Source organism: Maniola hyperantus, chromosome 5 (genome assembly GCF_902806685.2).
Source record: "Maniola hyperantus chromosome 5, iAphHyp1.2, whole genome shotgun sequence".
NCBI lineage: Eukaryota > Metazoa > Arthropoda > Insecta > Lepidoptera > Nymphalidae > Maniola > Maniola hyperantus.
In genome coordinates this window covers 16,384,319-16,410,280 of record NC_048540.1, presented here as the reverse complement: position 1 = coordinate 16,410,280, position 25,962 = coordinate 16,384,319, and the positions used below count along the sequence as shown (strand labels likewise).

Sequence of the window (25,962 nt, the reverse complement as noted above, 5' to 3'; positions counted from 1 at the left end):
AATAACTGCAATAAATAAAACAATTAGTTTTATTCTCAACCATCATTTTGTTTAGTTTTCTTAACCTCTGTCTCTTCCGAATCCTCCTCTAACTTCCTTTTCTCCACCTTGTCTACATCTTTACATTCCTCATCAGTTATATCTTCTTTGTCATCGTTTTGGTCAGATTGGTCACCTTTTTGGTCACCTTGGTCATCCTTTGCAGGGTTCTGATGGTAGTTGTTTTGCAGGGCTTGGTTGTCCCCCGAAGTATCGACCTTCAGTAGTTCTCTTAGTGCCATGGTGGCGTAAGAACTCGGAGGTAGTGACATTGTTAGGAGTAGGGCTTTGTATTGGCCATCTGTAAAAAATAAAATCCATATAAATCCATATATTATAAACTAGCTTATGCTCGCGACTTCGTCCGCGTGGACTACAAAATTTCAAAACCCTATTTCACCCCCTTAGGAGTTGAATTTTCAAAAATCCTTTCTTAGCGGATGCTTACGTCATAATAGCTATCTGCATGCCAAATTTCAGTCCGATCCGTCCAGTAGTTTGAGCTGTGCGTTGATAGATCAGTCAGTCAGTCAGTCAGTCATTCAGTCAGTCAGTCAGTCAGTCACCTTTTCCTTTTATATATATAGATTAATGTAATGTGTGTTGGTTCGTTTCTTCATTACTTATATATGCATTCGTTTCTTATAGTATCGTTTCTTCAATTGAGTTCAAACTTTGTACAATACAGTCCAAGGACTGTGGTAATTAAATGACGTGATTTTTTAAATAGCGGTAGTTTATGGGGGCTATTATTCATTATTAAAGAGAATACTTTTAAAAAATCTAAAAAAAAAAATTAATTAATTATTAAGGTGACGCTGTACGAAAATCGATTGACGTCACAAGGCGTATACGACAAATATTTTTCAATTTTGAACACAAAAATGTCTAGCTTGTTTTTAATAAAGCATAAAACTTCTGAAATTACTATCTAACACCTAGCGCATTTCACTATCACAATCACCCCGCAACGTAGCAACGGATAGACCGACGTGATTTTTGCATGGGTAGGTATAGTTGAAATTTTGAAATTTTGCCAACGAGACCCTATTACTAAGGCTCTGTTGTCCGTCCGTCTATCTATCAGCGGGCTGTATCTCGTGAATCGTAATAGGTAGAGAGTTGAAATTTTAACAGAATATGTATTTCATTCACACTCACACATACATACACACACAAACACACACACATACACAAACCCATACACCGAAACACGCGCGCGCTCATACACACTCTAAAGTAAGAACATTAATCTTTGTCATTGCATATCTGGGAAGAGACTGACCCCCATGACACGGGTTAACCTAGTTTGGGGGCCGAGGGTAATTTTAAGCCAAGTAGTAAAGTTGTAATTAATTAGTTAGTTATTATGATAATGATTTTGTACTATTTAAAGTTTAAATACCTAGTTAACCTACTACCTACTGTTACTGTAACCTACTGTTAGCCTTTTATTTCATAAATTAATATTTGAGGCTATTTGACTAAAATAAAGAAAATACAAAGTCGTCATTTAACTTAAATTTAAATATAAAAAAATATATAAGTCTTGATTTGAATAAATTCAGTATAAACATTTTTACAAGTCATGATACTAAAATCATAACGTCTATAAATAAGATCTTTTGGCGGGATTAACGCCCAGTCTTGCGCTGTCAGTATTGACGCATTTTTAATATCGGTCCACGACCGTAAATTTACGAATTACCTAATAAAGTGAATAATCAATACTTGCTAAACAAGTAAACGAAATAAAGTCACGGTAAATAATTAATAGTGCTCGAGAGAAATAAAAGTTTTACTAAACGGGCTATGTATGTCTATCATTTCATCGAGGAACCTGGCTACGATGTTTACACTACTGACCTACTAAGAAATAAATTCTAGATAGGTAAGTATTTAAAAGGAGATCGCCCGTGAACGGGCCCTCTTTTGTGGCGTCGTGTCAAAACTTAAATTTTTTTTTATTTTAAATGTGTTATTTTTTTACGATTACGTTTTATAACGACTTTTTTTCACTCTATTATTGAAAATATCCACAATTACAGTTAGAATCGTAAACATGCATTTATTTTGAAGACGTATTAATTAAATATAACCTCAATATCAGCAATATAAAAAATAAGATTTCTTTATAACCAGGGTGAATAAATAGAAATCGTTTGCAGAATATAAAGAGTTAATTATTTGTCTACAAAATAAAATTAAAACCATGGTGACATAACAATTATATTAGGTGGGGGCCCAAAGCTCCTAAGAAAATAATAATGGGCAATCTCTTTTAAATATTATAAACTTATTACTTAAGGAAGTCTTTTGTCGCGATAATATGTCGGAATAATATTCTTATACTTGTACCAATGCTTTGGAACAATAAATGATTTATTTATTATTATTATTTATTTATTGCCGCTCATAACAACAAATAATAAAGAAGCCTCAATAGCTCAACCGGTAAAGGAGTGGACTGAAAACCGAAAGGTCGACGGTTCAAACCCCGCCCGTTGCACTATTGTCGTACCCACTCCTAGCACAAGCCTGACGCTTAGTTGGAGAGGAAAGGGGAATATTAGTCATTTAACATGGCTAATATTCTTTTAAAAAAAAAAAAAAAAAGTTTCCAAAATGGCCGCCATGAAAAAAAAAATGTTATTTCTTGTACGACGCGGACGGCAATAGCTCAACCGGTAAAGGAGTGGACTGAAAACCGAAAGGTCGACGGTTCAAACCCCGCCCGTTGCACTATTGTCGTACCTACTCCTAGCACAAGCCTGACGCTTAGTTGGATAGGAAAAGGGAATATTAAGTCATTTAACATGGCTAATATTCTTTTTTTTAAAAAAAAAAAAAAAAGTTTCCAAAATGGCCACCATGAAAAAAAAAATGTTATTTCTTGTACGACGGTACGGGAACCTTTCTGTGAAGGAAGCATATGAATTTGACTGGAAGCAGCTTACCATCAGTGGCGCCAGTGGTGGTTCTGCCCGCGAGCTCGTCCGCATCCGACAGTATGAGGTCGGCGTGAGGTAGCGAGTACCGCACACACCGCCACGACATGTCGGCCGGTCGCGCGACCACGTGGCGATATCCGCCGCACATGCTGTAGCCCCTGCAACAAACAATCATGTTGGACACAGCCGCAGTGGCGTGCACAGGATTTGAAGCCAGGGTAGGCATTAGTTAGGTAGGAACCATAGAGCAGAAACAAAGAGGAGTTGGCCTAAGCAACTGTGCACTGTGATTTTCAACTAGGTCCTGACGTCATCACTGTGGGCGGGGCCTTAGTTAGTATGCTGTCTGCGTTCGTCAGGTTCACATATATTGAGACTCGTATTATCGGTGTGTTTTCGCGTTTTTAAGAACAAAAGGATGAAGTGTTGTGTTTTATCGTGTCAAAGTTATTCAGACAGACGTTCTGATGCTATGAATGGTATCACATTTCATTTGTAAGTAATTTTATACGTAATTATTAAAATAGTTCTAGATTATTGACATCTAGTGTGAGATAGCTGAACTATGTAGTGACATCAATATATCGATGTTTTTATTTTATTTTATTTTATTTTATTTATTAAATTAACTAACGGCTACTTACACTAATACATTTTAAAAAAAACTTAATTCTGAAAATATTACTTACTAAGTGCAGTCGCCAATTATAAGTTAATACAACATTTACAAACATATGTGACAAAATAAAAAACAAACATCAATAAGATTAAAGATAATACTTCCTACTCAAGACTTCCAATATGCAAAGATCTTTTCCCGAAACTTATATAAAGAGTCAGAATTAATGTCAATGACAGAGCTGTGGTGGTTAAGAGTTTTACATAATCTAGAGACAGGAGAATTGGCGCCAAGGACAGTTCTACACAACGGTGGACAAAGTGGTGTAATGGGTTTACGTGGATAATGGACAGGAACCTTAAATTTGAAGCTGCTCAATAGTTGAGGACAGTCGATCTTAGCATTAAAAATTTTATACAAGAATTGCAGATCTAAAAGTTCCCTACGTTTTTCTAACGAATACATTTGGAAATAAGACAATCTTTCTTTATATGCAAAATTTCTACTACCTTTTCCAACACTAGTAGCTAGGTGCCAAAGGAATCTTTTTTGGATGCGTTCAAGTCTCAAAATGTTAGGTCGCTAAGCGAGTAGTTTTGCTACTAACCCGCAGATGGAAAATTGAGAAGTGGGCGGCGTTCCACAACCCCTCACCCCGCAAAATGTCACTCGATATTTCATAGGGAAATCTTAATACAACATCTCCTCTTTGTTTCTGCTCTATGGTAGGAACCTGTTTACTGGGAGGTCATAATTTATTAATTTTTGTAAGACAAAATATTCTTAGTTACAAGAAAATTGGTGATCTACACAATAGGCTAACTAGAAACAGAGACAAACTTGCAGCTCCTGCCTTCCGCCTCAGGAAAGTCCAAAAGTCATTTGTGGGTATTGGTATTACCTTTTATAATAAAATCCCGCAAACTATTTTGGACTTACCTTTGCACAAGTTTAAAAAATCTATTAAAAATATGCTCCTGAAAAAAGCATATTACACAATTGAAGATTATCTAAATGATAAAAGAGCGTGGATTTGACCTGCAGCTCGTTCCAGCAACGCACAAGACTGCAAATACTATTTTATACATGGCATAATTTTGTACCTATATCAAATATTTGAAAAGAGCAACCGCCGAGTTTCTTGCTGGTTCTTCTCGGCAGGAAAGGCATTCCGAACCAGTGGTAGATGCATCCGACTATTCGTAAGCACTTGTAAAAGTTTATACGAATAAAAAAGATTTTCATTTCATTTCATTTCATAATTAAAAATATATACAACTGGGGTAAGCAGTGCATTTATGCCTCTATGACCTGCACGCCACTGCACAGCCGATACTTGTCATTCACCTAAACCAGAGATTATATATTAACAAGTACAGATTGCTCACTTTCTATTAAAATTTGTAACTATTTCAAAGCTATTACTAGATGGCGCTACTTGGCTCGTATGAAATAAAAGTTTGATGGATTCGATGAAATATCATATTTTACTCCTCTGGTTTACCAAATTTATTTATATTTAGTAATAAAATACAATATTTTCAAAACATCACCATTGAGAATAGCAATTTCATAATTTTAATTAATGACTTATGGAACTTTATGAAATCCGTATTTAGTTTATAGTTTTATCTTAGGATGCTTTGGATAGCTGAAGGAGTTTTGCGAAATTCCAATAGATGGCGTGACCAAAATTGACACTTAAAAATAAAATTACTCTTTTGTTATCCTCTTGTGTTACACTTTTTGTACTGTAAAAATGTAATTAGCTTGATTCTAACCCGGGTTTTGAGATTTACAAACCAAATACCTTGACCGCTGAGGGAAGGCGTCATACTTGAAATTTAAGTTTTATCAGCTGTTTGATAGATTCGATAAATCACATTTCAGCTTGCACAGTAACGCCATCCCACTATAAGGAGTCGAAATACGAGGTACCGGCGACTTTAAGGAGTTTTACGCGAGCTTCGAATAAATGTATGACGTTAGCAATCTGTACTTGTTAATATATTATCTCTGCCTAAACAGACAAATCTGTATGCAATAGGCCCGCCCTCACACTACTAAATCCTAATATATAAAGTGATGTTTGTTACTCAACCACGCAAAAACGGCTGAACGGATTTGGATGAAATTTGGAATATAGATAGATTATACCCTAAATTAACACATATGCTACTTTTTATCTTGGAAAATCAAAGAGTTCCCGCGGGATTTTGAAAAATGTAAATCCTCGCGGACGAAGTCGCGGGCATCATCTAGTAATTAATACAACTTACTTATATTTGTGCTTCATGTCCAATTTCAGCTCATCTTTAGTCAATAGTTCCTTATAATACTCCTTCATATTGGGCGGGTACTCTATACTGTATCCCGGTAAAGGCATGACCACATCAAATATACTATATCTACCGCTATCGCAATCTTCCTGCGTCAACACTTTCACTGGAATCATGGTTTTAGACCTAAACTGTAGATTGTCTGTGTTTTTACTGTCTATGGAATCTTTCTCTGGTGTGTTGTCTGTAGTTTTCTTTTCGGCGCCATTTTGTTCCGTCTCGTCTTTTTCACTTTCCTCGTCTTCTGATTCATCGTCTAATCCATCTGAAATACAAAAATTACAGTGCGACAAGGCTCTCTTGGCACTTGGATGACATTGACAGGGGGGCGCTGTTGGAGAACAAAGGCTTAGAATATTCGAACAAGAACAAAGAGGACACTTGACGGCAACGTTAGTTCTGATTTTCGCCACGCGCCAAGATAGCCTTGTCGCACTGTACATCTGGCATAGTGACGTTCATTTTCAGAACAAAGATGGCCGACGTATTTTTAGAGTTCCGTAGCCGTAGGGTAAAACGGAGCCATATATTAGTGTCGCCCTGCTGTCTGTCTGTCCGCGTGTCACAGGTCTCTAGCTCGTAGACGAAATGAGTTACAAATCTAAAATTTTGGTATGTGGTGCAGAACGTTAACACGAAACCGGGTCACTTCGTTGTCTGTCTGTCTGTCCGTCTGTACGTCGTGTCTGTCAAGAAAACCTATAGGGTACTTCCCGTTACCCTAGGTTCTAGAAACATGAAATTTGTTAGGTATGTAGGTCTTATAGTACAAGTAAATCCGAAAACTGTAAATTTATGGATACATCACAAAAAAAAAATTTGAATGTGTTCATGAACAATCAACTTTCAAAGTAACATTACTATAACAAGTGGGGTATCATATGAAAGAGCTTTACATGTACATTCTAAAACAGGTTTTTATTTATTTTTGTGCATAATGGTTTTTGATTTATCGTGCAAAATGTCGAAAAAAATACGACTGTAGTACGGACTCTCAGTGCGCGAGTCTGACTCGTATTTGGCTGCTTTTTTATTTAAAAAAAAAAGAAATGAGAATTTATAGTAATTACCATCCTTCACGTCCGCGAGGGGCACCAGGTCCCCGGGCGCCGGCTGCTGCGGGAGCCTCTGCAGCCGCTCGGAGACCACGCGGTTCCAGACCAGCGACTGGTAGGAGTGGATGTACAGCAGGCGAGCGTTGCGCGCTACCTGTCAACACCATCATCTCAACCCATCTCCTCACTAGCAGTAGCTCACTACTGAGCACGGATCTCCTCTCAGGGTGAAAGGGGTTTAGCTATATAGTCTACCACGCGGGCCAAGTGTGGATAAGTTGGAGGTGTGTTCTCGGGATTGAACCCCCCCCCCCCCCCCCCCCCCCCCCCCCCCCCTCCCTCACTGGTAGAATTTCATCTTAAACACCAGCACCCCTATCTTATTTGCCTACCGCACACCACACAAAATCCTAGACGAGTGATCCACTATGCTTAATATGCTCTTAATTGCCTCATCATCATCATCAACTGATAGACGTCCACTGCTGGACATAGGTGTCTTGTAGGGACTTGTAGGGACCGCACGCCACGGTCTTGCGCCGCCGCCATCCAACGACTCACTGCTAGACTAAACTGGTGATCCAACTAACCTGGTCCATGGCTCCAATGAGGTCGTTCTCGTTCTGCGCGAGCGCGTGTAGGAGCTTGGCCTCAGTGGGCGGCGCGCAGTGAGGCAAGGCCTGCAGCGCTGCGTAGGCGCTGACGGAGTGGTACAGGTGTAGGGCTCTCGACATCGGCCCCGAACGCTGTCCCAATATGCTCTTTATTGCCTATCAACACACAAAGTTATCGAATGTTAGTTTTTGGCAAAAAATACTAAATTATTACCAGGACTTCACCTTCCTACCATAGTACCGCAAGGCATCGTCCAGAACGCCTAACATGCGCACCGCGAAAAAATTTTGTCTACGCATTTACTCGTCTTATTTGTATGAAAAACACGAAATAATGCGTAGACAAAATTTTCTCGCGGTGCGCATGTTAGACCAACAGGTCTACATCCGTACGTAGTTGAAATACCACGGACACGTATAAGCGATTTGCTTCCTCGTTTCTAATCGAAACCGCTACGGTATGCATCCGTTTTCTTCCCTATTTTTAGTATGGTACTTATTATGGCTCTTTCTTAGGCTGCATCATCACATGCAAACAGGTCTGATTGCGGCCAAGCGCTAGACTAAGAGAGGGAGAGAGATTGAGAGGGGGAGAGGGAGGGACCGGGGAGGGTGGGAGAGAGGGGGAAGGGGGAGAGAGACAAAGGAGACCGCCCGTGAACGGGCCCTCTTTTGTGGCGTCGCGTCGTGTCAAAGCTTAAATTTTTTTTTTAAATGTGTTATTTTTTACGATTATGTTTTATAACGACTTTTTTTCACTCTATTATTGAAAATATCCACAATTACAGTTAGAATCGTAGACATGCATTTATTTTGAAGAAGTATTACTTAAATATAACCTCAAACTCAGCAATATAAAAAATAAGATATCTTTATAACCAGGGTGAATAAATAGAAATCGTTTGCAGAATATAAAGAGTTAATTATTTGTCTACAAAATAAAATTAGAACCATGGTGACATAACAATAGGCTAGTTGACACTTTTTTTAAGTTGGTCTTAAATGGTTAATATTTGTCCTATTAGATCAAAAAAATTAACACTATATTTTTTTGCGCCCTAAAAACCGTAAAACTTTAATTTAAAAATATATTTTTCTTAGACAGCTGAAAACACAGTCGGCCATGTTTGGCCTATTGATTATCTGTGCTCTGACGTCATGCATTTGTAAACAACAGCATAACCTCCCAAAGTTTAATAAACATGACTTCTATACTAGTTTACATGAAAAATATAGTAAATATCGTTATTGTATCATCCGAGAATGTAAAAACGCATCGATAAAGACCACAGGAAAGTTGTGGATTAAGAGTGCCCAGTGAAATAAATATACGTAACACGCGAAGACTTGCTTAAAGGGATCCTATATGACTAACGACTTCAACCCAAATTTATTTTTGCAAAGATCACTTTGTTGTAAGTCTTACTTAATAACTTATTCAATTTATAAAGAGAAAACGATATTTTTTTACGTTTACTATGAGTTTTTAGAAATATATAAAAACTAGCTTATGCTCGTGACTTCGCCCGCGTGGACTTCATAAATTTCAAACCCCCATTAACCCACTCAGGGGTGGAATTTCAAAAAATCTTTTCCTAGTGGATACCTTCTGTTTACCTACAAAGAACACACCCACCAAATTTCATGTATCTAGGACCAGCTGTTTAGATGTTTAGGCTGTGCGTTGATATATAAGTTAGTCAGGACTTTAAATTTTATATATATGGATACTACGTTAGTCCCCGCGTGACATAGGGATGACATATCTTTGTTTACATATTTAATGACGTCACATCATGGCTGACAGCGTTTTCTGCGTTTCAAATAAAAATAAAAACTGTATTTTTTAAAATTGGATTTATATATCCATCCTGCGTTTTTAATAATTGTTATTGATATATTTCGTTGTCTTAAGCAAAATACTATAATAAATAATCATTTATTGGACGAAATTAGATATGAGTCAAGTAGCCTATTATATTAGGGGGGGGCCCAAAGCTCCTAAGAAAATGGGCAATCTCTTTTAAGAGTGTGAGCTGAATTGCATTTTATTGCGTCGTGACTGTGTACGTAAGGTACTATCATTTTGGGATTAGTATAGGCGTTTATATATACCTCTCTAAAGTTCCCCTGCAGCAGTTTCTTGCCTATCTCGTAGGTGGGCACTTCTATCCGCGTGCCGAACCGCTGCAGCCCGTAGTAGTTGATGAAGCCCTTCTCTTGCAGCAGCTTGCACGCGTCGGCCACGCACTCGTCCGAGGCTGTCACGTTGCGGAGGCAGATGCGGAATCTGGAATTACCAACATAAACCGGGCTGTCCGAATAGAATAGAATAGAATAGAATAGAATAGAATAATGTTTATTCGAGGTATATAGGTGGTACATGGTGTAGGCAATATCGTCCTGTACAGCAGTGCAACACCTCGAACAGGTAGGCCACTCAGCTTGTGTTGAGACGTCGGGCCCCTCAGACACAAACCTCTAGAGCAAATATCTGAGGTACCAGATGCCCCAACGCTGATTTTCAGTGACCGCCTTTTAAATATTACCTAAACGTCAGTGGCATAGAATATATAAAGTTGGCGAGTAAATGGATAAATAAAATAAAATAAAGTGTTTACAGTTTTTAAATTTAAAGTGATATAGGACATAAAAGAAGAAATAAGAAATAATACATTGAAATAGATGTTGTAAATTGTAAGAATAGGAAAATTGTACGATAGTTTTTTTTTTTTGTAAGTATAATAAAGAAAAAATAAAATAAAATAAAATAGCTCGCAAGGTGTGGATGAGAAAGTAAAGTTTGGTAAGATAAATAAATTTTGACTAAATCTGTAACTTTTGAATAGGTATTTAAAAGATGTTTTTTGAATTTTACTTTAAAAGCGCCAGAAGTCTGAAGGTTTCTATAAGGTGGAGGAAGGTTATTCCAACATTTCGTTGCATTATACTTAAAACTACCTCTGAAAGCCGCAGGTGCATGACGCGGCATAAGGATTAAATAGGCAGCTGCCCTGGTATGGTGAGTGGTATGAATATCACTTGCCCACTGCAGTTTATGGTATAGATACTGAGGAACTTTGTATTTTATAACCCCAAATAATAAAACGCATATAAATACTAGCCCACGTACCGCAAGATACCCCAGCTCGGCCATATTTTAAGAAATTAGGCATATTAACCCTACCCAGCTTACTCATTTTGCATGTGGCTATTTATGTGGCGCAACATAAAGATGAGTTTGTGAATAGGGGCAGTAAAAAAACTTTTTAACCTACGGCATCCTAATCGCCTAGTTGCAAAATACCACAGGCTTGAGAAAGCCTCGCGGACAGTGGTTGGAATGGGTCCCGAGGTCTATAATCGGATTCCCCACGACATAAAAAATGCGCAAAATATTAAGATTTTCAAAAGAAAAATGAAAAGCTGGCTTGTCGAGGAGTCTTTCTATAGTTATAATGAATTTCTACTTGGGAAGATCCAAGACTAAATTGTTTAAAACATTTATTTTATTTTATTTTATATTTTTAAAAAATCTATTCTTGAAACAAGAATATGTTATTAAATATTAAGAAAAAGAATTTAAATTATTGTAATTGACGTATAATGTGTATTTATGAATAAATGACTATGACTATGACTATGACTAAATATAAACACCTGCATTGTAATATGGGCCTTTGAAAGTAGTTTCGATAACTGCAAAGTGTCGCTACTAGATGGCATTAACAGTCGCTTCAGTAATGAGTGGACATATATATCACTTTCGTCACTGGCAGTAAGCGAAACCGTGGCCTAGCGGTCAAGGCGTCGCGACGCCTCGGTTCGGCGGTTCGCGCCAGAAGACGCAGGTTCGAATCCTGCCGGTTATGCAATTTTTGATATGTATTTAAAATTTGTATTTATCTGTATCTTCCTTTATCATAAACTTCATATATGGGGAGAGTGCGTGGAAAGGGAGGGAGGAGACCCCCCCCCCCCCCCCCCACAACGATGGAGGTCAGGTTGACGGAGCCCCAGAGACGGATACTCACTGGTTCCCCTTCAGCATCCCCAGCTTGAGGTTGGTGTCTCTAAAGCTGTAGTTCCCAACTTGAATGTCCCTCAGATCTCTGCACGCATTGGCTATCTTCCGTGGATCAAACTTCCGTAGACTGAACCATTGGGAGGTTTTGGCTCGACGGTCCTTGGTACCCGCGTAGCCCAGTAGGGTGGACCTGAGTCTGAAAAACAAAGGGAAAACTTTCAATTTTGCTGAGTTTGTTGTGTGTAAAAACCAATGTTTGTTTTTAAGGCCCAAGACACGGGTCTTCCCACGAAATTCAAATTTAATTTGGTTTTCACAATTTGTAAACTAATGCGACAAAGTAGAATTATGGCATTCAAATTTCGCCCCTAGCAATATCATCTTCACAGGTTTTTATAAAAATCTTTACTTGAAAGTGTCAATTTTAGCGTTTAAACTACCGTGAGTGATTTCCATTCTAAATAATATCTGTCCCGGCTGTACTCACGTGTGTAGTCGACGTTAGCCCGACTAGCGACGCGGTTTTGACAGTCAAAACCGCGGCGCGTGCGCGAACGGACTCCCTAGAAAAAGGACCCCGTATGGGTTCGAAACTAGTCGGGCTAACGTCGACTACACACGTGAGTACAGCCGGGACAGATATTATTTAGAATGAAAGTGTCAAGTTTAAGAAATTAATCAAAATAATGTCTAATTTGTGAGTAGCTCACGGCAAACTCATTATTTTGACTAATTTCTTAAGCTGAACATTTTCAAGTAAAGATTTTTATATTAGCCTGTGAAGATTATACTGCTAGGGGAATGCCATAAGTAAGCTAGTCATATTAGTTTACAAATTGCGAAAAACCATTTTTTTTTTTTTAATTTTGACGTAATTTGGTACAGAGGTAGCTTGCGACCCGGGGAAGGACATAGGCTACTTTTATCTCGGAAAATTTAGAAGTTCCCACAGGATTTTTAAAAACCTAAATCCACGCGTACGAAGTCGCGGGCATCAGCTAGTAAAAATATAAAATGTCACATACTGCATTCTCAGCCGCTCAGCGATGCGCGAAGCAGCTTCCATAGTGTCACAGTTTTCCTTGTAGACAACGAAGTGCACATATTCGCCCGGCCACACCCACTTCACTCTGTTGTCTATGCGGACTACAAAACAATGTTTATCATTTTAACAGTGATTACCTACCTACAATTAATAGGCTGAGTTTGTTGTGGGCTCTTCTCAGACCTGGGCACGTTTGGAACCCTATTGTAGCTTTAATTTTTAAGTTCGCGTAAAAATGATCACCACTATATCATCTTACAAATGCAACAACGGACTTTCACAAAGTGTAATTTATTACCTATTTTGATTTGAATCAATCATTTGATTTGATTTCATTTGATTACTGTCCACAGCACACACACTAGTATTTTTTATTTCAGACAAGCTTATGCCCGCGGCTTCTGCGTAACTTTGCTTGAGCGAGAGGGACTGTAGGGGCCACACAAGTTGCACATCTGGGGGTATATATCTGTGGTGATTAGTTATGGAGCTTCAAACATTTTTGATACATACCTCCCTTCCTATACTTGTCGAAAGTAACATACTTCTTGTCATCGACTGTGACAGTGCTGCCCACTATGCTCTCTCCAAAGGCTTTCTTGACTGCATCGTGGATTTTAGTTCTCTGCTCCTTTGTCATGCCTGTCACGTCTACCTGAGAGAAACAGACTGTATTACAAAGTCATCAGTACCCTTATTATAAATGCGAAAGTGTTTGTTTGTTGGTTTGTCCTTCAATCACGTCACAATGGTACAACGGAATAACGTGATTTTTTGCATGGGTATAGATAAAGACCTAGAGAGTGACATAGGTTACTTTTCATCCCGGAAAATCAAAGAGTTCCCACGGGATTTTTGAAAAACCTAATTCCACGCGGACAAAGTCATGGGCATCAGCTAGTACACATATGAACTGTAAAGACTAAGTCCTTTTTTTTTGACGCATATGGAAACGTGTAACCTAGTACACATATGAACTGTAAAGACTAAGTCCTTTTTTTGACGCATATGGAAATGTGTAACCTAGTACACATATGAACTGTAAAGACTAAGTCCTTTTTTTGACGCATATGGAAACGTGTAACCAACTCCCTTTGGCGGTGTTCCCACTAAATTATAACATGGGGTTATTCAAGTGGCGGATCAGTAAATTCCTGAAAGGCAGGCAACACATTGGCGGTTCTTCTAGAGCTGCCAATATTGTGTTGGAGTTGGAGCTGAAATGTTCATGGGCGTCAGTATAAGTCCCGCGAATTGCTACTAATGCGCGTGGCCGCCATTTTAGTGACGTCAGCACTAGACTGAAGTTTGGAGCTGATGACATATTTTTATTTCGGCTGATGTCAAAATGACGTCATTTTTCGATTTTAATGAGACATGGTTCCAACGCAATAGCAAAACTATGTTCACTCAACCGCCAAGAAGATTTACATAGACTATACAAAGTCATAATATGGACTATACAAGTGTTCATCATGATCAACCCATTGCCGGCTCACTACAGAGCACGGGTCTCCTCTCAGAGTGAGAAGGGTTTTGGCCAAAGTCTAACACGCTGGCCATGTGTGCACTGGTAGACTTCACACACCTTTGAGAACATTATGGAGAACTCTCAGGCATACAGGTTTCCTCACGATGTTTTCCTTCACCAAGTGATATTTAATTAATTAAAAACGCACAAACTCCATAAAGTTAGAGGTGCGTGCCTGGGATTGAACCCCCGACCTCCGATTAGATGACAGACATCCTTACCACTAGGCTATCACAGCATACAAGTGTCAGACTATGTAAAATCAAATAAATGTAAATCTCAGTCAATGTAGCTTTTTTTAAAACATACTTGTACTTTCTCAACATCACTTCCAGTGGTGGTGGCGACTTTGTTGATTCTGTCCCAAGTGTCCATGGGCAGGATCTCAGGATTGTACTTGTTGAGCAGCAGGTCTTCGTCGTCCACCACCTCCTCGTCTCTGGGCACCACTGGTGTGGACACATCTGTCAGCTTTGCCACTTCCCCTTTCTCATTTATTTCAGCTACTTGGAAATCTGAAAATCTAAGAAATAATGTGGCTAATTCTCTTGTACACAATCTCTAAACTAAACTAAAATGACACATCCAAATCTATTGCTATCCCTTTCATAATGATGCTTGCGGAAAAAAATAGCACTAGATATAGACCCGTTAATTTAGTTTGGTTTAGAGATTGTGTACAAGAGAATCGGCCCCATTGTGTTATTAAACATGTTATTTTCTTTGAAGATTACAAACCTAACACTGGGGCCGATTCTCTTGTACACAAATCTCAATCATCAAATCCATTAAAACATTTTCCAACAAGGATAAACCAACAAACAAACACACTTTCCATATTTTATCATATGCACCAGCACTTCTGTAGCCGCATTACCTGGCTTTAATTATCCCATTGAAGCCTTCATGCTCATTGATATATTTGGTGACTCCTATGTCCTGTTCTGAGAGCCTCTTACTTGGAGCGTTGCGCTTCGGCTTGCCCCAATGCTGGCTGGAATCCTGTCTTCCGTAGTTCGATCTACCCCTTCCTTCGAATCCACGTGAACTGCCACCTCTCGGCCAGAAGCCCCGGTTGCCCTGGTTGCCCCGGTTTCCACGCCCCCGGCCTCCTCGAGGCTTGCCGCGCATATTCTGATAATAAATAAAATGACTGTTTGAGTAGTCATTCCAATTTTTATTCAAGTTCAAAACACTACCCTAACCTCTAAACTTGCGACACATTTTATTGAATCCGTTTATTGAGTGGCTTTGTAACATTAAAGGAAGATGGATGCTACAATGTATTCTCACCGAAAGGATCTTCTCATATGATACGAAACGAAACACGAAATAAGAAACTGAAGATTTTAAAAATTGAAAATATTTGAGTTATTTTGACTTGTAGAAAATAAAAGTTGTAGACACAGAGTACATTAAAGTTGTAGAAGTACTGTAGACCATATATACATCCTACTCTATGCTGTAGACCACAGATCATTATATACTAGTGTAGACCATAGACACAGAATATGTAATTTATATGTATACATTGTATACATAGATTAATATGTATAGGTATAGTTAAAGTTGACGCTTAATTAAGTATAATTAGTTAAGTTTATTTTCATTTTGTGATACAGACGCCCACAGATTATATTCGTTAAGTACGTGTTGTGATCATAAAAGGTGATCATCATGCCATCCTCTAGACGACGTTGTGTTTTTGGATGTGTGACCGAAGGTAAATGATTTTTGAGATAATGATCGCCCTGCGGTAACAATCAAAAGATCAAGAAGAAACCCTTGTAATGCCAAAACACTGATGATAAAAGTTGTAGTAAAAATCAACACTGCAAAAAATGGTGGCACAGTCCCATATTATGTTTTTTGTTAATATTTTAGTAGATAGACTGATTTTACCTTGACGGATAAACTCATCCATCCATGCACAACCGGGACAATTATTATTGTTCATGCTTATCACAACTTTTCTTATTATTAATGTTTGTTTATCTGTTCTAGGTCTCACCATGCACCAGTTCCCCAATCCTGCAAGGTTACCAGAGCAGTTTAAAACTTGGGTAGAGTTAGCAGGCGAGCAGCTCAAAAACTTGTCACCTGAAGAGATATATCCAAGGAAGACAGTGTGTGACAAACATTTCATTGCAAGTCATCGAAATCGCAACAATCGTTTGAGTGCTTTGGCAATACCAACTTTGCACCTTCCTAGTGAGTGTATACTTCATATCTATCTCATCATCATCATCATCATGATCAACCCATCGCCGGCTCACTACAGAGCACGGGTCTCCTCTCAGAGTGAGAAGGGTTTTGGCCATAGTCTACCACGCTGGCCATGTGCTGATTGGTAGACTTCACAGTTCATACACCTTTGAGAACATTATGGAGAACTCTCAGGCATGCAGGTTTCCTCACGATGTTTTCCTTCACCGTTAAAGTAAGTGATATTTAATTACTTAAGACACATAACTACAAAAAGTTATAGGTGTGTGCCCAGAATCGAACCCCCGACCTCCGATTAGAAGGCAGACGTCCTAACCACTAGGCTATCACAGCTTCCTTACCATCTATAGTCTGCAACAGGTTTTATCTAAATAAATAAATAAAATATCTATCTAAATATATAAAACGAAACGCTGACTGACTGATCTATCAACACACAGCTCGAACAATTGGACGAATCAGGCTGAAATTGGTCATGCAGATAGCTATTTTGACATATTCAACCCCTAAGGGGGTAAAATAGGGGTTTGGAATTTGTGTAGTCCACATGGACAAAGTGGGGAGCATAAGCTAGTTCCATAATAAACCTTAGTTGCCTTGTTCATTTCACATTACTGACATTGTGATCATTGTTTTAAATAAAACCGGCCAAGTGAGAGTCAGGCTCGCGCAATGAGGGTTCCGTGCTACAGTCGTATTTTTTCGACATTTTGCACGATAATTCAAAACACTATGATGCATAAAAATAAATTAAAATCTGTTTTAGAATTTACAGGTGAAGACCTTTCATATGATACCCCACTTGATATAGTCACTCACTTCGAAAGTGGAAAATACTAATTATTAGTTCATGACCACAATTTAATTTTTTTTGTGTGATCTAACCCTAAATTCACCGTTTTCAGTTTTTCCCCCAAATGTCAGCTATAAGATCTACCTACCCGCCAAATTTCATGATTCTAGGTCAACAGGAAGTACCCTGTAGGTTTCTTGACAGACAGACAGACAGACAACAAAGTGATCCTATAAGGGTTCTGTTTGTCCTTTTGAGGTACGGAACCCTAAAAATGAAAAAATGTTAGTTAAGTTTAAAAAATTTATTAAAAATATGCTCCTAAAAGCATATTATTCAATAAAAGATTATGTAAATGATAAAATGTACAGTATGGCACAATATTATTGTAAATTGAACACTTGAAAAGAGCAACCGCTGAGTTTGAGTGGGAACAGCATTCCGAACCAGTGGTAAATTATTTTGACAATTCAAAAGCATTTGTAAAAGTTTATTTGAATAAAAATAATATATTCTACTAGCTTATGCTCGCGACTTCGTCCGCGTGGACTTCAAAATTTCAAACCCCTATTTAACCCCCTTAGGAGTTGAATTTTCAAAAATCCTTTCTTAGCGGATGCCTACGTCATAATAGCTATCTGCATGCCAAATTTCAGCCCGATCCGTCCAGTAGTTTGAGCTGTGCGTTGATAGATCAGTCAGTCGGTCAGTCAGTCACCTTCTCCTTTTATATATATAGATTAGCTGATGCCCGTGACTTTGTCCGCGTGGAATTAGGTTTTTAAAAATCCTATGGGAACTCTTCGATTTTCCAGGATAAAAAGTACCATATTTATGTCTTTATCTATACCCGCAGAAAATCACGTCAATCCGTGGCACCGATGCGACGTGATTGAAGGACAAACCAACAAACAAACACACTTTCGCATTAATAATAAGGGTACTGATTCTATTCTAATAAATAATTGAACTATTAAGAAATAGAATAACAATTTCCAGACTCACAAGCTGAACCAAATGCTTGCGATGCAAGTGAAAACATTCCAGTTGATACACCGATGTCACTAGATCAAGGTATGTATGTCAAGCACTAAACAATACTGGAATTATTATCATACAAGCTCAGTTAATTATGTAGCAGAAAATTGATTTAACTATTTTTTACCTGACTGCGGCAAAGCCCAAAGGAAGGTTATGTGTTTGGCCTGTGTGTATGTTTCATATATTCATACATATATATTATATGCCCGTTCCTATGCTCGCTTGTAACTGCTCAACGGCTCAGCCGATTTTGATAAATAATACGTCATTAGAATCGTCTTGATGGCGCGAGTGTCACTATGAAGCTAAAATTCTTAAAAAATCAAAATGGCGGATTTTATACGCTTTAATGTGCTGGCTGAAAAAAAATTATGTATGAAATTTCAATCATTTTTAGGACTACATGCAGAAGCAGAGCAGAGCCTAGAAGAAGGGTCTGCAAAACATAAGATGCCCAGCCAAAATAGTTTCACTTTTGCACTAGATCTTTCAGGTATTGTATAAACAATATACCTAATATTAATTAAGCTATTTTTTTTTTTTTTTTTTTAATACAATAAAACTTAAAGCTAGCCTTATTAAGCTATTATGTGCTGGAATGGCGACCTCCACTAGGTGGACAAACGACATCAGACGACTCGCAGGGAGCCGCTGGATTCAGGCGGCGTAAAACCGTGGCGTATGGAAGTCCCTACAAGAGACCTATGTCCTATAGTGGATGTCTATCGGTTGATGATGATGATGATGAAGCTATTAAATCACTATCCATATTAATGCGAAAGTATGTTGATTTATTGGTTTGTAGTTTGTCTTTCAATCGTGTTGCAAACTCATTGACATGATTTTTTTGGTGACCGATCAATTGACAAAAAACAAATGACAAAGTTTCATTTCCCAAACAAATTTTGGCAAAATTATGAATCGTTTTATGATCGTTATAAAACTTATGTTTCTACAAATAATTCATTTGATAAAACAAATTACCAGACAAATTGTTATTTCATAAAATATCATTTGAGAAACAATTGATTTCTTTAATCATGTTAATTAGTAAAACAACATATCGCACTTTTTTTTTGATAAAATGAATTGTTTGATAAAATGAACTGTTTGATAAATACTTTAAGAATTCACTCAAATCTTTTATATGTCGACCGGGCCGACGGAAGAGACCGCTTACTATAATGGGGGTCTCTTTCAACCCAGAAAAACGGAGCCCCTCCTCCGCTCCGTCGACGGGCCCCGGTCGACGAGAAGAGACCACCACTATGGTGGGGGGTCTCTGTCATCCACCCCCGCTCCCACCATCAAGAGCAAGCGAAGCGAGCTCGGGACTTGGGCCACTCCGACTCGGAACGGTTAGGTTAGAAGAGGATGGAGGAACCCTTCGTGGGTTATTTCTTTTTTTCGCACCCAGAAAAAAGGAGCCCCATGATATTATTGATGCGTTGCATAGGGGTTTGCATATGTATGCAAAACAGACTTTTTGTATGTTTTTTGTTAATTAGTTATTTTATCAAATAATAAATTTATCATCTATTATTTTGTAAAATCGCGAATTTGAAAAACAAATTATTTGGTGAAATAATAAATTTTTAAAAATTTGGAAAGTTAAACATTTGTGAATAGAATATTTGTCAAATGATCTTTTGTAAAATGATATGTTTGCGGTATACGACGTTTGTGATTTGATTAGTTTTTCAAAAGTTTTTGGTGAACTGATAATTTGTCATACGTTTTTTGTCATTCATTAGTGAACCGATTTTTTTGTATGGTTATAGTTATGACACCTATTAATCTATACTAGTATTACAAATGCGAAAGTGTGTATGTCCGCCTGTCTGACGTTCTGCTAGCCATTCACAGCCCATCTGTTCAACCGATTTTGACGAAATTTGGTACAGGTATAGCTTGGATCCCGGGGAAGGACATTCTACTTTTTATCCTGGAAAATTTTAAAGTGTGCCCACGGGATTTTTAAAAATCTAAATCCACGCGGACGAAGTCGCGGGCATTATCTAGTAATACATAAATAAACTGTCAAAGATTTTGACTGTATATTCATCAACAAATTATTCACCTTTTTAATATTATTTAAGAAGCAGATACCGGCGCCAGCGACGACCCTGATGATAGAGCTCAAAGCGCGGGGAGACCGTCTGTAGCTAGACAAGTCGCAGGAAAATCATTTATGGCACAGAAAATGCAAGGTAAAGCATTTTTGAGTTTTGAATTTTACAGGATACAACAAATCTAATCTATATATAAAAGGAAAAGGTGACTGACTGACTGACTGACTGACTGATCTATCAACGCACAGCTCAAACTACTGGACGGATCGGCCTGAAATTTGGCATGCAGATAGCTATTATGACGTAGGCATCCGCTAAGAAAGGATTTTTGAAAATTCAACTCCTAAGGGGGTGAAATAGGGTTTTGAAATTTTGTAGTCCACGCGGACGAAGTCGCGAGCATAAGCTAGTCTAAATATATAAAAGAAAAAGATGACTAACTGACTGATCTATCAACGCACAGCTCGAAACTACTGGAAGGATCGTGGTAAAATTTGGCATGCAGATAGCTTTTATGACGTAGACATCTGCTAAGAAAGGATTTTTAAAATTCTTCTTCCCTCTGGGCCGGTTTCCGCACTTAAACGTTTCCGTCTAAAACCTAAGGGGATGAAATAGGGGTTTGAAATTTGTGTAGTCCACGCGGACGAAGTCGCGAGCATAAGCTAGTGTTACAAAAATTGTCTTTTAGTCATTGCTTAGAACATGGTACAATACATAATAATATTATGGATATCACTATCCATATTATAAATGTGAAAGTGTGTTTGTTTGTTGATTTGTTGGTTTGTCCTTCAATCACGTCTATAGACTAAGCAGCTTTCGCTTATATCAGAAGTGCTTTGAGTTTTTAAAATAATTATGGTATGAACCTGTTATTTACATTATAATATGTTGTTCAATCACAAAATAAGCTGAAAACATGATTTTATTTTTACAGGTTTGAGAAGGAGAACTTTTTTGTCATACCATCAGGAGGCAGAGAGAAAAATTAGGAATTTGCAACAGGAAAATCTTAGACTAAGGCAAATGTGCAAATCTTACAAATCTAGGCTGGAAGATGCAAAAAAACTGTCTGACAACAAAGTTATCATTATCATGTTATGAAGGAAGCATCGGACTTCTTTCATAAAACGATAAGGCTTATAATTTTGCCATGCGCTAATGCATAAACATAGTGTTCACCAAGTTGCTGCTGTTCCTGGCAGCAATCAGTATCATGGGGGTCACAATAGATCGGCAATGGTCAATGTAGAACAGGCTTAGGTTACGCTCCAGGAATAGCTTCTTGCACTCAGTGCAGCCTCTCAACCAGTCTGCTGAAACTGCACGTCTTGCTATGTAGAGGTCACGGCTGGGTACCCCGAACCCGAACATCAGGGTGAAGGAGAGACTAGCCGAAGGATACAACCTCAGCTGGCCTATCTGGAGGTCGCTCAACCGCCTCAGAGCAGGGGTGGGGAAGTCTAGGGTAAACTTAGCTAGGTGGGGCTTCATCTCTGGACATGATACGGAGTGCATCTGCGGTCATCCAAGACACGATTGCGCACATGACGGGGTGCCCTGCGTGCCCGACAACCTGCACGAACGAGGAGCTACACAACGCTACCGACCCAGCTATCGCGGTTGCGGCTTTTTGGGCTGCCCGTATTTGAGGTGACCGTGACTCGAAAAGAAGAAGAAGAACGTAGAACAGGGTCTGGAAAACCCCTGCGCAGCCGCCGACGTCAAGACGATGAAAAAGGCTTACACTTTACTTCATAAAAGTTTCACATTACCATCCAGCAAGTCTTAAAAATATTTTAAGTAAAATAAAAGTCGGAACAGAGATCAAACTGATTTAAAAAAACCCGTACTATCGTAAAAGATAATATACCTAACACATATTTTATGTAGAACAGTGCAAGTTAATGACGGACTGCGCCATCTATGTGTGATTTAGTAAATTTATTTATCTTGTAACTAGCTTAGCTTAAGCCTGTGACTTGCCGTGCCGTGTGGACTTCTCAAATTGATACTAGGTCAACGGGAAGTACTCTATAGGGTTTCTTGACAGACAGACAGACAGACAACAAAGTGATCCTATATGGGTTCCTTTTTTTCCTGTTGAGGTACGGAACCCTAAAAATCAACAAATTAAAAGTTTTTTTTTTTTTAAAGAATATTAGCCATGTTAAGTGACTAATATTCCCCTTTCCTCTCCAACTAAGCGTCAAGCTTGTGCTAGGAGTAGGTACGACAATAGTGCAACGGGCGGGGTTTGAACCGTCGACCTTTCGGTTTTCAGTCCACTCCTTTAGCTGTTGAGCTATTGAGGCTCAAAGTCAGTTAAAACTGCAACTCATTTTTTTAGCCATTCTGTTGCAGTGGCCCCCCGATTGTGTAAGAAAAACATAATCATCGTAATCGTCAAAAAATTCTGCCCTTTGATTGGTTGATTCGCCGTTTACATTTTTTCACAGCCAATCAAAGGACAGAATTTGTTTACGTTTACGATGAATTACGTTTTTCTTACACAATTGTGGGGGTCTTTTTAAAATTAATTATTGCTCAGAATTGTTCTCATTGTACCTACTGATGTAAAAAAGAATGAAAAATTGGAAGAAATAAAAATAAATCACATCATTAGTTTTGTTTTATTATTCCAATGAACCTATTTACTGTAACATTTTAGTAAAACTATTCATGGTCATGTTTGTTACATTGTGTGCATTAGATGAATAAACCAAAACCACATGGAAATTTCGACTTCAGTGTTTTATACATTTTATATCAAAAGATAACTAGATACCAGAGTAACATGTTCCAACGAACATCGGTATCTGCGCTCGGCACTCCTATCTCTATCGGTTGATGATGATGATGATGATCTATGTATGATCAATTACATGTATGGCTGGCAGATCTAAAATACAATATTGAGGCCTTTCTATACCTACTAATATTATAAAGAGGTAAAGTTGGCAAGTTTGTTTGTTTCCTACAAACAAACTTACCAACTTTACCTCTGGAACTACTGAACCGATTTTGAAAATTCTTATACCAGCTGTACTATGAGTGACAGCTATATTTTATTTTCAAAAGATCCCTGCGAAAATTGTAATAAGCTACCCGTGCGAAGCCGGGGCGGGTCGCTAGTATTAAATAAAAACACTAATAATAAACTGTAATCAATCATTTTATTTAAAAATACTATTTTACTGTACAGGTATTCGAATTTATAAAAATATAACAAAGCCATAATATTATAAAATTTACTTTGATTGGAATAATACTAAATTAATTGTCATTTTTTCATAATTAAAGGGTCAGTTCTATTCTAAATAATCATAAAAATTGTCACATAATATTATCTTAATTAATTAATAATACGTATAGGTATCACAATAATTGAATTCAAAAGATAATAATATTTCGACAGTGAACTGGCAACATGTTCTGTCTCTTATTGATTCCACTTTATACTCTGTAGTGTCACAGTTCGCAACAGTTATCTAGTTGGAACAAAAATTTGACAAAGCATGCACACAAGCAATGCCGAGCAGGAATACTTCGCGCTGGGCGCGTTTGGAACCCTCGTAGCTTTAGTTTTATATATATCATCTTACAAATCCAACAACATACCATCAAAAAGTTTTTCTTCTTTTCTATTTAGCATCTAGGAAACAAGTTCTTTCCTTTATCTGGTAAAGTTGTCAATACTGAGCTAGTACCGGTTGTCAGTTCACAGATGATATTAGTGATATTACCAATCAACAGACCTGGAAAAATGATCCTTAAGATACAGTTCTAGCAATTCACGAAGGCGAGTGAACTTTACTTGTGGTTACGTCGTATACACGGACGATGCGCGAGTGTGCATGCATGTCGGACCAATCAGTTTGAAACGCACACATTTAGCATGAGTCACTCGCCTTCGTGAAATGCAAGAACTATCTATATCTATAGTTCCTAACATAACCAAAAATATTCTTAGTACTCCTGAGATAGACCATTTGAACTGCTAACTGTATGTGCTTTGCTGCTGTTCTTGGTTTTCTTGGGCAGAAGCTGTGCATGGATCTTGGGCATGACTCCTCCTTGAGGGATGGTCACGCCGCTGAGCATTTTGTCAAGTTCATCGTCATTTCCCACGGCCAACATTATGTGCCTTGGTAAAATCCTGCAAGTTAAAAAAATTTAATCATGTGGTTTTCTGTGATTCATTAGTAATTTATATTCCAATTCTTGAGTAAATAGGACTGCTATAAGCTTATAGAAATAGAAATATTTATCTAAATATATAAAAGGATTGACTGACTGATCTGTCAATGCACAGCTCAAACTCCTGGGCGGATCGGGCTGGGATTTGGCATGCAGATAGCTATTATGACGTAGGCATCCGCTAAAGGATTTTTGAAAATTCAACCCCTAAGGGGGTGAAATACAGGTTTGAAATTTTTTTAGTCCACGAGGAGGAAGTCGCGAGCATGAGCTAGTACAAAATAAAACAAGCTGTGATAGCCTAGTGGTTAGGACACCTCTGCCTACTAATCGGTTGGGAGTTCAGTCCTGGGAACACACCTCTAACTTTTCAGAGTTGTGTGCATTTTAAATAGTTATATCACTTGCTTTAACGGTGAAGGAAAATGTCGTGAGGAAACCTGCATGCCTGACAGTTCTCCATAATGTTCTCAAAGGTGTGTGAAGTCTGCCAATCCGCACTTGGCCAGCGTGGTAGACTATGACCAAAAATCTCACTCTGAGAGGAGACCTGTGCTCTGTAGGGAGCCGGCGAAGGGTCGATCATGATGATGATGAAATTTGATTCACATATCTTACCTGGATCTACCATTGTCGGTAGCCGCCTTCGCAGCAAGCTCCAGTATTTCTGCAGATAGGTACTCCAACACCGCAGTCAAATATACTGCAGAGCCACAACCAACTCGTGGCGCGTACTTCCCCTTACGCAGAATCCTGTACACCCTGCCCACAGGAAACGTGAGACCCGCGCGTGTGCTTTTGGTCTTGGATTTTTTGTTCTTCGCTAAAACAAAACTTGTTTTGTTAGTTTTTTAACTAACAACGATTAACTTTTGTCAGGTGGAATAGGATCGTTAGCGAAACAATCGATGAAGTATTTACCGGCAATATCACGTCCAGGCATTATTTTATATTTTACCGAAACAAAAGGAAATTTACGCAGGCTTTTAAAATTTATTTCGAGTTTCAACTTTCGTCGCAGTATATTTAACATAGATTTTCAACGTTCCAAATTCAATTATGACAGATGACATAAAAAAGCGCGGTAAACCACAGACATTAACTTATTTTTCCAAAGAATCTTTTTTTTCTTAATTTATTTACGGCCTTGGATGCAAGTCTTATTAGACCCTAAAGGGATGCTAAAGGGTTTTATTCACGGTCCATGACCATCATACTGTAGCGCTGTAGGCTGTTCATTATCACAGAGAACACCCGGAGTTCATCATCGTCAACCGATAGACGTTCTCTGCTGGATATGGGTCTCTTGTAGGGACTTCCAAGTTCTATTCCATACACCGCGGTCTTGCGCCCTGAATTTAGCGGCTCCCTGTGACTCATTTGATATTATCTGTCTATCTAGTGGGG

General features: G+C 38.4%; 3 protein-coding genes across 5 annotated transcripts; 1 reads left to right on the top strand and 2 right to left on the bottom strand.

Moving 5' to 3' along the window:
• Window positions 1-11: 11 nt before the first annotated feature.
• Window positions 12-15,652, bottom strand: Pus7 (pseudouridine synthase 7). Its single transcript, XM_069498738.1, has 12 exons — window positions 15,514-15,652; window positions 15,098-15,354; window positions 14,530-14,743; window positions 13,203-13,344; window positions 12,670-12,790; window positions 11,652-11,840; window positions 9,733-9,907; window positions 7,594-7,773; window positions 7,019-7,157; window positions 5,889-6,213; window positions 2,997-3,148; window positions 12-340 (listed from the first exon to the last, which is right to left on the bottom strand). Exons 2-12 carry the CDS (start codon window positions 15,349-15,351, stop codon window positions 36-38), a joined length of 2,196 nt encoding a protein of 731 aa, XP_069354839.1. The 5' UTR covers window positions 15,352-15,354; window positions 15,514-15,652; the 3' UTR covers window positions 12-35.
• Window positions 15,653-15,760: 108 nt separating this feature from the next.
• LOC117982081 (uncharacterized) lies at window positions 15,761-22,980 on the top strand. Of its 3 annotated transcripts, none has more exons than XM_069498824.1 (7): window positions 15,761-15,777; window positions 15,815-15,943; window positions 16,225-16,431; window positions 18,239-18,313; window positions 18,678-18,773; window positions 20,383-20,490; window positions 21,293-22,980. In XM_069498824.1, the coding sequence occupies exons 2-7, from the start codon at window positions 15,898-15,900 to the stop codon at window positions 21,457-21,459; spliced, it is 699 nt and encodes a 232-aa protein (XP_069354925.1). In that variant the 5' UTR covers window positions 15,761-15,777; window positions 15,815-15,897; the 3' UTR covers window positions 21,460-22,980. The 3 variants fall into 3 exon arrangements, with proteins under 3 accessions (XP_069354925.1, XP_069354923.1, XP_069354924.1); XM_069498822.1 differs by having other exon boundaries at window positions 20,380-20,490; XM_069498823.1 differs by lacking the exon at window positions 15,761-15,777 and having other exon boundaries at window positions 15,803-15,943; window positions 20,380-20,490.
• A 532-nt stretch (window positions 22,981-23,512) lies between these two features.
• LOC117982132 (late histone H2A.2.2-like) lies at window positions 23,513-25,614 on the bottom strand. Its single transcript, XM_034968428.2, has 3 exons — window positions 25,477-25,614; window positions 25,174-25,378; window positions 23,513-24,514 (listed from the first exon to the last, which is right to left on the bottom strand). The coding sequence occupies exons 1-3, from the start codon at window positions 25,586-25,588 to the stop codon at window positions 24,325-24,327; spliced, it is 507 nt and encodes a 168-aa protein (XP_034824319.2). The 5' UTR covers window positions 25,589-25,614; the 3' UTR covers window positions 23,513-24,324.
• Window positions 25,615-25,962: the final 348 nt, after the last annotated feature.

Bases quoted from the DNA above. Each gene is read 5' to 3' on its own strand.
- Pus7 (XM_069498738.1), bottom strand. From the start codon at position 15,351: ATGCGCGGCAAGCCTCGAGGAGGCCGGGGGCGTGGAAACCGGGGCAAC. The intron at 11,841-12,669 runs GTATGTGACATT...TTTGTTTTTCAG, and splicing joins GCTGAGCGGCTGAGAATGCA to ACTCAGGTCCACCCTACTGG. The intron at 6,214-7,018 runs GTAATTACTATA...TTTGTATTTCAG, and splicing joins CCTCGCGGACGTGAAGGATG to ATGGATTAGACGATGAATCA.
- LOC117982081 (XM_069498822.1), top strand. From the start codon at position 15,898: ATGCCATCCTCTAGACGACGTTGTGTTTTTGGATGTGTGACCGAAG. The intron at 15,944-16,224 runs GTAAATGATTTT...TATCTGTTCTAG, and splicing joins TTTTGGATGTGTGACCGAAG to GTCTCACCATGCACCAGTTC. The intron at 18,774-20,379 runs GTATTGTATAAA...ATATTATTTAAG, and splicing joins TTTTGCACTAGATCTTTCAG to AAGCAGATACCGGCGCCAGC.
- LOC117982132 (XM_034968428.2), bottom strand. From the start codon at position 25,588: ATGTTAAATATACTGCGACGAAAGTTGAAACTCGAAATAAATTTTAAA. The intron at 25,379-25,476 runs GTAAATACTTCA...GTTTTGTTTTAG, and splicing joins GCCTGGACGTGATATTGCCG to CGAAGAACAAAAAATCCAAG. The intron at 24,515-25,173 runs GTAAGATATGTG...TTTAACTTGCAG, and splicing joins ACCGACAATGGTAGATCCAG to GATTTTACCAAGGCACATAA.